The following is a 12,714-nucleotide window of genomic DNA, read 5'->3' as shown; positions in this document are numbered from 1 at the left end:
TTGCTAGAGACAGTTCTTTAGTTAAATAGAACTTAAAGCCATTAAACAAGGTGTAGGTGAAACTTTTTCATTAAACTAACTTGATGTCAGCCGGATCCAAAGCTGTCGTAACCTGCTTTCAAGTTTTGTGACTAATAATATTGGAGGCTGTCACATCCTATTCTCTTGCTTCGAATGTTTTTCTCTTAATCCTCCTGCGTTTTCACTCTGATTTGTACTGGCTGTGGTGTGTGCTTCAGTGCATCTACACTAGAATTTCTGTGATGTAGATGGATTAAAAAAATTGAGCAATAACTGTGTATCTGTGGGTGCAGCAGTGCTTAATGTAATATACTGTTGGACTATACTATGGTAGTTCTATAAATTTTTGTAATATTCATTAGTGATACAGTACATTTGTGGATAAAATAGTGTCCTGCATTAATATAATAATCACTATGTAGTATGTTAGTTGTTGGTCAATTAGGATAATAAATATTATTTTCGTTAGTCCTAAAGTGCAGTTGTGTATATGAGAGTTCTGCAAATTAATGGCAGTCCTGGTTTATGTAGTTCATTTGTGGATGTAATCGTGCTATAAATTAATGTAATGTTAGTGCTGCAGTGCAGTTTTCTGTTCCTCCACACATACACTGTTAAGGTTCCTCCTAGAACTTTATCTCAGCATACCCACAAGTGACATGCACATATGTGGAAATGCAACATGGGTGGGCTACAGGCCTAAAAATCACCACTGCGACAGCTGACATGTGGAGGGATGACCTAGTGGTTAGAGCACCGGTCTTGCGATCCAGAGGTGGCCAGTTCAAATCTCCGCTGCTGCTGCTCTTTGTGATCTTGGGCAAGTCACTTAACCCTCCATTGCCCCAGGTACAAACTTTGATTGTGAGCCCTCCTGGGACAGAGAAATATCCAGTGTACCTGAATGTAACTCACCTTGAGCTACTACTGAAAAAGGTGTGAGCAAAATCTAAATAAATAATTAAAATAAATAAATGTTACTGCCAGTGAGAGACAAGCAGTAAACCCTTCTGTGATCTCATGTTCAGGGTGGATTATCTCAGACCAATCCACTTAAATATCAATTGCTAACTTCAAAGTGTTCTGCTGGCTGAAAATGAGGTAAAGGTTTTGTTTCTTGTGACCAATTAGGGCTTCTGGTTATATGTGCTACTTAGTGGTCTTGTAGGTTAGGTTCTGAACCTTAGTACATCAACACTCCTTACAAAGGCTTTAAGATGCAAGTGTATTGTGGGATGGCTAGATTATGGAGGTGTGGGGCTGGAATTTTTGCTTGGCAAAAGCCTTCAATGGCGTGAATGCTCTCAGCAGCAAGAAGACTACAATTAAAATGGCTCTTTGCATTTAATTAGACAAGCAGTGCTTGGTAAAAATCCCAGGAATCTGAGATGTGTTTCCGAATAATGACATTCTGACTTTTACAAACATATTATTGAAAAAAAAATTTTCTGAGCAGGACTAATGACGTCAATCCCCAGTGAGTTTAATTTCCCAGGAGAACTATCCCATGTGCACAAACAGATTTGCAGTTATGGCCTAGTGCTAACCCCATTTACATATAAATAAAGCCAATCTGGGAATGAATTTCTGCATAAACTTGTAATAGAAGTAAATGAAACATGCTGTTGTCTTCTCTGATCACTGAGCACCATATGGCTGATAATTTCCCACATTTAGGAGAAAAGATCAGATAAGATTTTGTGACTAATCAGAGTAGAAGACTGTTTTCAATACGTTTAGGAGCCCTCTTCAAGAATACTTATTGAAGAAATGTGTGTAATCAAAGGCCAAAACATCTATGAAGAATTTGCATAAATGGTAGAGAGATTTTCCAGATCTAAAACTCTTCCTTTCTTCTATGTTACTGTCAAGTTAATGGTAGCACGAACAGTGGCCCCTCAGAAAAAAAATTGAATCACCAAAAGGTTGACGATGATTAAAAAAGCCAAAAGTCAATGATCAAAATATTTCAAAGATCAAACAGATCAGGAATGTCCATCTTTCTTGCATCATCTTCAGATTACCTCTATGAAGTCAATGACTCAAAAATACAGGCTTCAAGAACTGTAGCATACAAAGGTAAATGAGATGTCCCGTTCCTGTGTTTCCCCTTGCTAGCCTATTTAGTCACTTGAAATAAAGATATAATATGAATTTCCAGGGATTCGCAGGTCTGTATGAAACTGAACTTGTCAATGTTCCTTGAGTGCATATATAGCTAAAATACAATTATCTGACAGCAAATGCATGACTAAAAGATATTTCTAAATTGCAGGCTTTGTTAATTGGCAGTTTGGCACATCTGGTGCTCCCAGAGCAATAGTTCAGTAGGTTAGTGATAATTATTGTTTCTATGAAGCTCAGTTTACTATATTAGTACCCTATTCAATAAAGGATGTTTATTGTAGGCACAAACAAGGAGACTCTTTCATCAGACTTTCTCACTTCTGATAACATTTGAGATTCAATGTCGCTGTTTTCTGCAAGTATTTGGTTAGTGAAAGAAATCTTAATAAGCCTTTAATTATGCTTCCTTTGATAGGAAACAGAGGTCCTTCTGTGTCTTAGGCTATGCCGACAAAGAAAGCTTGTGCCATTTAAAGGCTCATGCAGGCATCTGTTGATGTTCCCATTTTGAGCTACTCACATGAAACATTTAGAAATGTTTTTTATTTAATTAAATGAATTTCATTTAAGTGAAATAGTTCTGCTCCTCTGCTGCCAGTCTAGTATGCACCATCCTACTCAACAGGTGAATAGAATGACTCATAAAAAGGAAAACATGTATAACTATGCCTTAACAACAGCTCTCGAGTGCGGTGTATAGTTGATATCCTGTACCATGCAATCTTTTTGTTATTTCTATTGGTTTTGAAATTTTTTAAGACAAATATAATTAGCGGGAGCAAGTCATGCTGATTAGTGCTAAAGACTGCAGAAAATTCATGTGATGGTATTATTTGCTGAGCAGGATAATACCTTTAAGATATTCACAAATGATCGTGGAAAGAAGCAGTGAGTGAGGTGACCAGTTTGCAGATAGCATATAATTATTCAAAGTTGTTAAAATAGCAGAGGGTTATGAAGAATTGCAGAAGGATCCTGCAGAGCAGGAGACTGGGCATCTAAATGACAAGTGAAGTTTAATATGTACAAGTGCAAAATGATGCGCACAGGGAAAAATAATCTGGATTCTGAGTTAGTGTCACCACCCAAGAAAGAGTCATTGTAGACAATACTTTGAAATCACCAACCCAGTGTGCCTCTACTGGTAAAAGGTCAGGTAGAATGTTAGGGAATGGAGAACAAAACTGAGAATATCACTATGCCTCTGTGTGGGTCCATGGTGTGACTGAAGCTTGAGTAGTGTGTGCACTTCTGGTCACTTCATCTCAAAAAAAGATAACATCAAAACTAGAAAAAGTTCATAGAAGAATGACAAAAATGGTAAAGGGCATGGAACATTTTTCTTATAAAGAGAGGTTAGGACTCTTCAGCTTGGAAAAGAGACTGCCAAGGGAAGCCATGATAAGTTTATAAAGTTGTGAGGACGGTTGCTTATTTATTTATTAGGATTCATTTACCGCCTTTTTGAAGAAATTCACTCAAGGCGGTATACAGTAATAATAGATCAAACATGAGCAATAGGCAATTACAGCAGTAAAAATATTCAAATAACAATACAAAGTATGGCATGGTATACTACTTACAATGTCAACACAATACGTAGTAGAACATTTTAATTGATAGTGAAGGGTAAAGCAAAGATGGAACATACAGATAGGTAAGAGAGTAAGAAGAGTTAGAAAGTAAGGTGACTGATTTAAAGAAAGTTGCACATGAGGTCAGAGAGATAGTTAAATATTATCACAGCTAGGGTAGGAGTGGATAAAAACTAACAGTAAAACAAGAAGGCAATCCATGAAATTAATAACCAATAGACTGAAAACAAATGTTAGAAAATATTTTTTCACACATTATGTAATTAAGCTATAAAATCTTTACTGGAGGATGTGTTCAAGGTGTGGCCTACATGGTTGAGTTCAAAAGAGGTTTGGCCAAGTTCCTGTAGGAAAAGTCCATAAAAATTATTACTCAAGTAGACTTTGGAAGCCATCACTTATCCCCAGAAATGAGCTGTGAGAAACTTTTTGGGATCTGCTGTTTACTTGTGACCTGGACTGGCCACAGTTCGAGACAAGAACCTTGGTTTGACTCAGCTCCAAGGAGTAGCCTAATGGTTATTGCAGTGGCCTGAGATTCCTAAGCCTGGTTTCCCTTTCTTGGGACGTTCGGGGGGGGGGGGGGGGCAGGGGTTGCAGGGCAATTAGTGTTAACAGCTTTTATGGAGAAAGGGGGGGGGGGGGGGAAGGTAGCCCTGCCACTTCACAATCGCATCACCTAATGGCTGTTCTCAGAATGCATGTGTACCAGGTTCTGGAGAGTGCTACACACAGACTATCACAATGGCTGGATTAATGGGGAGATGTTTAAAATGTAGAAGTTTTCTTGGGCAGTTGCAAACAAAAGGCGCATAGAACCATTTTGAGGCTGATTCCAATTGAAACTCAAAGGAGAAGAGGAAAAAATGTAGAGAAAGCACTAATTATTATTATCTGTTACATTTATATCCCACATTTTCTCACCTTTTGCAGGCTCAATGTGGCTTACATATAACCGTTAATGGCGTTACCGATTACGGTCTGAACAAATACATGGTATGAATGAATACAAAGTGATATTTTAGTAGAATGAGGTACATGTATGGTAGGTACAGTTGGGGGAACTTAGAGAGGAAAAGGGGGAAGAAGAGTCGGGTAATGTTTGTTACTGTCTTTGGTTGCATTGTGTCGCAGGTGAACAGGCATTTTTATGTTGGGTTGGTGGGGTATGCTCTTCTGAACAGGTCTGTCTTTAGTGCTTTCCGAAAATTTAGGTGGTCGAGCGTAGTTTTTATTGCTTTTGGCAATGCGTTCCATAGTTGTGTGCTTAGGTAGGAAAAGCTGGTTGCATAGGTGGATTTATATTTGAGTCCTTTGCTGTTTGGGTAGTGGAGGTTTAGGTATGATCGTGTAGATTTTGTGGTGTTCCTGGTTGGCAGGTCGATAAGGTCTGTCATGTATCCCTGTGACTCGCCGTAAATAATTTTACGAACAGTCGTGCAGATTTTGAAAGTGATACATTCTTTGATTGGTAGCCAGTGCAGTTTTTCTCCGAGTGGTTTGGTGCTGTCAAAACGTGTTTTTCCAAATATAAGCCTGGCTGCTGTGTTTTGGGCGGTTGGAAGTTTCTTCATGATTTGATCCTTGCATCTCGCATAGATTCCATTACGTGGAATCCATCTGCGTGGCTTAGTACAATGGACTGTACCAGGCTACGAAATATTTCCCTCGGGAAGAACAGTTTTATGCATTTGAGTTTCCACATTGAGAGAAACATTTTCTTTATGGTGGATTTCGCTTGGGTCTCTAGTGATAGGTTACGGTCGATTGTTACTCCGAGAATTTTCAGGCTGTCTGAGACAGGGAGGGTGTATCCTGGTGTGTTAATGTTTGTGGTTTTGTATGTATTATATTGGGATGGGATGATTTGACATTGTTTTTTTTCTGATTTGAGTTTTAGTTGGAATGCATTTGCCCATGAGTTCATGATGTTTAGGCTTAACTTGATTTTGTTGGTGATTTCCGCCAGATCATGTTTGTATGGGATGTATAATATAAAGTCATCAGCGTAGATAAATGGGTTGAGGCCTTGGGTGGATAGGGTCTTGGCTAGTGGAGTCATCATGAGGTTGAAAAGGATCGGTGATAGTGGTGATCCTTGCGGTACGCCACAGCCTGGTTTCCATGGTGACAAAATCAAATCTGTGACTGAAATTGGCTGCTTGGTTTCAGCCAAAACTGAAGATAAAATCAAAACTGGACCCACCTGCTGGCAGCAGTCCCCTTCTAAACCCAACCCTCGGCAGCAGCCCCACTTGCGTCCCCCCCCTCCCAACCTGAGAGCAGCTCCTTCCTGGGTCTTGAAGAGTTATGCTAGCCCTTGCTCTCAGTAAAGTACAGGCCAATGGCTCATAATAAGAGCTAGGCTTCTTAAAATCAGAATCATCTCTGATACAAAAGAGAGCTAGCTTGTAAAAATCAGAGATCACCTTTGACACAGTTACATTTCACTGTGGCAAGTGCTGAACTGGCAAGGGTGGGGGCAATCTACTCAATAAACAATCCTGAGATTGGCACCTGCAAGACGTCATAAGCAAGAGTTGCTATGGTTACGTAGAGATAGTGCTGGGTCAGCTGCACCCCGGGTGAGAACATCCAAAGGGGGGGCTACAGGAAGGTTTGGGAACATGTGAAGTCATTCTGATCAACTGATAAGGACTAGGAGCCCTGTTGAGACAGCTGGGGTCCATTGAAATGAATAGGGCCAAAATTGTATATAAGCAGCAGTTTGAGGAGTATTAGGTCAGACGAGACGAGAAGGAGATGAGAGGAGAAGACGAACAGAGAAGGGAGACTCCAGAAGGCTAGAGAGAGAGGACGTGCCATGATATGCGGTTCCATTATGTGAATGCTTAACCTACCTGTATTACCATTGGTAAGATTGTAATAAACTATCTTATTATATCTACTGCATACTGGGTTCCTTTCTAATTACAAGAGTCCATACTGCCTGACGGTGTAAGCCTGTCATGAGCAGATTCAAGGTTGGGAAAGCTAGATATTTGGAGGGCATATGTAACTTTGCCCAGAGAGAGATGAGACGGGCCACTGCTTCCGCTGCTTGATTAGCAAAGGCAGATTCAGAGAAAATAAACAGTCTACTATATTGTTTGGTAGCAGGCACAGGAACGATTCCCACTCACTCCTGCTCACGGCCAGCTATTCCTTCAAAATGGCTTCCAGGTCTTCCAACGGCAGCCATGTTGAGATTACTCGTGCTTATGCTGGTTCCAGTCTCCTGTCACTCATGCTTGTGCTTCTTCCAATTTTAAGGTGGCCACCAAGACCTCCCAATGTGGTCTCATGAGACTACTGCACAAGGTCCCAGTGGCCATATTGAGATGGGAGCAAGCATAAGGAGGAGTGACAGATTATGAGCGCTCCAGGGCCTGCCTGTGCTGGTTCCAATCATGGTATGGTTGCCGGGATCACCCACGGCTGTCTCGCAAGACTGCCACTGGAAGTCCCGGAAGCTATTTTGAAAGAGGAGTGACATTGAGTAAGAATGAGTGGGCTTTATTGAGTAATCATTGGGGGGGGGGGGGGGGGGGGGCGGGGTTGGCTGAAAATGCTTGAAGCTGGTTTCAGTGCTGAAACCAAAATTCGGTAGGTGTCTACTGTAAGCCGTGTCAACATTTGGCAGATAATGCAGAGTGAGGAAGATTCAGGCTTTTGCCTAGATTTCCTTGACAGCTGGGCTGGCCATAGTGTGATCTTTGTTATCATTGTTGTTATATTGTACTTTGTAAAATGTGTATAATTCCATTGTATCTTAATCTATGCGGCCTCTGATGTTTGCCTTTAAACCTGTTTTGCTATGATAAAGGAAGGATGGTGGAAATGAATAACTACTACTACTACTTAACATTTCTAGAGCGCTACTAGGGTTACGCAGCGCTGAGTTAAGGGTCCTCTGTCCTTGTCTGGTTCCTTGAATTGCATTAGTTTTTTCAAACTGTTAACATCAGTTATATGGAAAGTGTTAATTATGGAATGTTTTGGAGACTGAAGGGAAAGCCAGGAAAGAATTTAAAGGTTCCAATTAATTTTTTTCCAGGTAGATCTTTCCAAATGCCATTATTTAGTTGATTTGGACAGTGCAACTGAAACTCTCCGAGAACCGAGATATTCTGCCAAGAAAGATGAGTGGAAAGTCATAGCTTACAAGCCATTTTTAGACTCATCAAGGTAAGCCAAGCCATCTTCTTTGAAATGAAACGCAGACACCGATAGTATGTTGACTGATCTATGTTGATCTAAAAAGAAAAGGTGTTTGGGGCCTTCAATAAATCCAGTTCTTTCCAAAGTCAGGGCTAGGGCCAGGTTAACATTATACTGGGCCTTAGGTAACTATTTATTTATTTATTTATTTGCTGCATTTTTATCCCACATTTTCCCACACATTTGCAGGCTCAATGTGGCTTACATTATGCCGCAGTGGCGATAACCATTAACAGAATGATAAGTATAGAGAAGAGTTACAATTAAGGTATATAAGAATATCAAGCAAATTAGATGTTAAAGATAAAATATCAAGTGAATTAGAAGTAAATAAATAATTCATAACAGGTATATAAGAGCAAGGACAATGTAAAACGTTCAATAATGTCAATGTAATTAAAGTAACCAGAATAAAGGAACTTGGGTACATAATTAATGAAAATAGAAGATACCACCAGGAGGGTGGAGGTATACTGGTTCCTACATGAAAAGATGCGGAAGCAAGAAGTAGGAAAGGTAGGCTCTTCTGAAAAACTGGAGGAGACGTCTGTTGAGAATCAATTCTTTATTGCAAGAACAAGAAAGATGCGACTCAACACAGCTGTGTTTCGGCGCTATCATGCGCCTTCCTCAGGAGTCTATGAAACAAAGCGTTTGAAAACATACAAGAAAATCAATGAAAATCGCCAATGCCATAAAAAAAAACATATCTTTGAAAGGAAAACATGTAAGAGTTAAAAACATATATAAAGAATCAATACATATGTAAAGAAAATGAACATATAAAATATTAATTCAACTAATTCAACTAATCCAATTATTTGAGTCCATGGATGAATGCCAAAATAATTGCACATATATATATAACAAAAGCACGACTTAAAAATATATACATCAATAGAGACCAATGGGTTGGCTGTGTCAGCAGTGTCTAGCTGCATGGAGGCTTTGACAACAAGCTGGCACTTAATTTGCGTAAAACAGAGACCTTGATCATTAACAAGACTGTGCTTTCTAGTCCCCTTGATAGACTGCAATTGTACTAGTTTGGTGTGGTGCTTAATGCACAGTTGACCTTTAAGCTCAATATTTGATTCGTAATGAAATTGATGATTTTTTTTATAACCTGTGTTTTGCTGGGGTTCAAAATAGAGAGTTGCATGGGGACAGAAATGTAACCCGTCCCCGTGGGAATCAAACCTTTCCCCACCGCAAGTAATCTCCTCCATCCCTGGCCCACCCAGCCCTGCCACGCTGCATCACACCCTGCCGCAGAGTCACCTTGACCCTCCCCCCCCCCCCAAAGAAAGCCAGATTCTATAAGCAGTAAAAACACTGATAAAAGTAACATATATGCATTTTCTTCCATACGCTGCTAAATACAAAATTTAAAAAGCTGTACATTTTTCAAAAAAAGCGAACATCCATGCGCAGCATGTCCCCTTTCATCTCCTCTCCATCCCCTTCTATCCGTGGAAGTCTCACGAGGCCGCCGCTTGAAGTCTTGGCAGCCATTTTGATGAAGCAGTGGTAGCGAGTGGATCAGCGGAAGCGGACAGGAAAGAGTAGGGATCTTTCCTGCCCCACAGAGGCCACTAAACTACCAGGGTGCATTGAGGTACGTTCGGGGAGGGAAGGCTCACCTTCACTTTCGCAGGAACCCCCTCAGTACCTGGGTCCATCCCTGTGGGATCCCCGCAGACCTGGAGGGGATCCCTTGTGGGATTCCTGCTAACTCCGTTCCTGTGCAGCTCTCTAGTTCAAACCTTTGAAGTTTCATATACCATGGTCTGCCTGCTGCAACGCTGTGGGCACTTCAGCTGTTGCAAGTTGCTACTATGCATCTTTTAACTGATTGTAAATGCACAGATCATATTACTCCATTTGATTGCTCTTCATTGGCTTCCTGTTTCTGCACATGCACCATTCAAGATGTTGATATTTCTGTTAGAATTGCTGCATAATATGACCTTGTTGACACTGAAGTTCCTGCTGACCTAGCCTTGTGTGTAGACTGTGCTTAGCGACACAGGAACTGCTGAAAGTTTTATTTGGCAAATGTTTGACCAAATCCCTGGCTTACGCTTTCCTTTTCAATACCTGGATCAAGGTTGTTGGAACACTCTGCCCCATGATCTCTCCTTAGAAACAGATCTGATACCTTTCTGTGTATGCAGTTTCTCTGCTGCAACTTAAATGACTTTGTTGGTCTAAAGGATTTCTCCTGTGTTTTTATTTTAAACATGATATATTGTTTTCAGTGCCGTAGTGAGGGCTAATGGCACCCGGGGCGGGTCGCTGCAGCGCCCCCCCCCCCCCCCCGGACCGCATTCTTACCTGCGGGAGGGCCGATCCGGCCCGAGTGCACGTCACTCGGAGCTGCGTCGGCCCCGCTGGTTCCCTGCTCTCTCTGCCCCGGAACAGGAAGTAACCTGTTCCGAGGCAGAGGGAGCAGGGAACCAGCGGGGCCGGCACCCCCCGAGCGCGTGCACGCGGGGCGGATCGCCCCTCCCGCCCCCCCTTCCTACGCCACTGATTGTTTTGTTTTATTATAGAAAATGTAGTGCATTTTGATTGTATTATTTCATATGTTCTGTTTTTAGTCCCTCAGAATTCTAGATGGGCAGGTTTTAAATGGATAAAATTAATTACAATTAATTATAAATGGATGTAAAAAGACTCAAAGTCGTCCAGAGGAAGGCAACAAAAATGGTATGGGGCTTGCGCCAAAAGAAATATCAGAAGAGACTGGAAGACTTTAATATGTATTCCCTAGAGAAAGGAAGGGACAAGGGAGATATGATACAGACATTTAAACATTTGAAAAGTATTAATATAGAAAAAAATCTTGTCCAGAGAAGGGGAAATGTTAAAAGTAGATGACATGAATTGAGGTTGCTGGGTGGTAGACATAGGAGTAATGTCAGGAAATGATTTTTCACGGAGAGGGAGGTCGATACCTGGAATGCCCTCCCAAGGTAGCTGGTAGAGACAAAAATGGCGATGGAATTCAAAAAAGGCATGGGATGAATACAGAGGATCTCTAATTAGAAAATGGATGGTATATAAAAATAATAAAACTTAAATGGCTGCATGTGTGTGGGTGTGTCAAGCAGGGCTTAGATGGCAACTCAGGCTGTGAAGATCTAAGGCCAGTGCTGGGCAGACTTGTATGGTCTGTGTTCCATATGTGCAAGTCTTATTTAGGATGGGCTGGAGAGGGCTTTGACAGCAACTTCAATAGCTGGAACAGGAGGACGGTGCTGGGCAGACTTCTGTGGTCTGTGTCCCATAAATGGCAAATAAAGACCATAATGAAGAATCTTATATCACATTGATTGTTGGTTTAATCATGAATTGATAATGAGTGTGACTGTTGAGCAGTCTGGATGGACTGTTCAAGTCTCTGTTTGCCGACATTTACTACGTTACTATGTAATTAATTGTTGATCAGGGAAATACTACTCGATGGAGAAATTGATGTACATCAACCAAGAGAGGACCTAGAGATTTCATGTCTGATGATCTCGAGGTAAAGAAACACTGCTATGGCAGAGGCCAGAGTCAGAGGGATGTAAAAATATATAGAGAGAGACATAACCAATAGGGAAAAAGAGATAATGATGTCTCTGTATGGGGCATTGGGAAGGCCTCAGTTAGTATCATGAAAGAATTCTATAAAATAGGCACTCACATTTATGCGCCTGTTGTGGCTTAGGAGGAATCTAAGAAAATATTCTTTCACGGAAAGGGTGGTGGATGTGTGGAATGGTCTCCCGGTGGAGATCGTGGAGACAACGACTGTGTCAGAGTTTAAGAAAGCACAGGACAGGCATGTGGGATCCCTTAGGAAAGAAAGAGTTGGTGGTTACTGAGGATGAGCAGACTGGATGGGCCTTTTTATCTGCTGTCATATTTCTCTGTTTCTATATAATATAACAAAAACATATAATCCTCATATCGTGAACATAAATCTCAAGCCTTTAACGTCTGCTATATTTACACAGAATAAAAATATTTTTATATGTGCTCAGAGATTGGACCATCACAGACCAAACAAATTTATTTATTTGTGCCATTTATATCCCACATTATCCCAAACATGTTTGAGTTCATTGTGGCTTACAATAAACAGTATAGGATACAAAACAAAGAATAATGCATAAGAAAGTAATTTGTTGTAAGAATCCAATTTTACAATACAATATCATAAACATACTGGGATAGCTACGTTCCTGTACCCGCTCCACCGAACGCCTCGGAAATCTCGGGCCCTTGCTGATTTCTTACACTTTAAGTTCATGCTGACCTCCTTCCAAACTGCTCTTTTACGCGCCAAACAGGATTATTATATCCAACTGAGCAACTCTCTTGGCTCTAACCCTCGACTTCTCTTCACCACATTGAACTCTCTCCTCAAGGTGCCCCTCCCCCAACTCCCCCTTCATTATCTCCTCAGACCCTTGCTGAATTCTTTCACGACAAGGTTCAAAAGATAAACCTTGAATTCTCTACCTCGCCACCTCTCCCTCCACTAGTCCGTTCCCCTCTCTCTCCTTCCCCTCATTTCTATTCCTCCTTTCCTGAATTTACTATAGAGGAAACTACACTTCTCCTTTCTTCCTCAAAATGTACCACCTGTTCCTCTGATCCCATTCCCACCCACCTTCTTAATGCCATCTCACCTGCTCTTATTCCTCTGTCACATTCTCAACCTCTCACTTTCCACTGCAACTGTCCCTACTGCCTT

The 12,714-nt window shown here is 41.1% G+C and overlaps 1 protein-coding gene across 2 annotated transcripts in view; it reads left to right on the top strand.

Annotated features, from left to right (window-relative positions):
- ALG9 (ALG9 alpha-1,2-mannosyltransferase) overlaps positions 1–12,714 on the top strand; it is a 178,166-nt gene that overhangs the window by 120,345 nt on the left and 45,107 nt on the right. For both annotated transcript variants that reach the window (XM_030220749.1, XM_030220748.1), the window contains one exon: positions 7,801–7,931. In XM_030220749.1, the coding sequence (XP_030076609.1) occupies positions 7,801–7,931 (131 nt within the window). The remainder of the gene's footprint in view (positions 1–7,800; positions 7,932–12,714) is intronic.

The sequence above is a fragment of the Microcaecilia unicolor genome, chromosome 12 (assembly GCF_901765095.1).
Source record: "Microcaecilia unicolor chromosome 12, aMicUni1.1, whole genome shotgun sequence".
NCBI lineage: Eukaryota > Metazoa > Chordata > Amphibia > Gymnophiona > Siphonopidae > Microcaecilia > Microcaecilia unicolor.
Note: the sequence above shows the minus strand (reverse complement) of the source record. Positions and strands in the feature narration are given on the sequence as shown.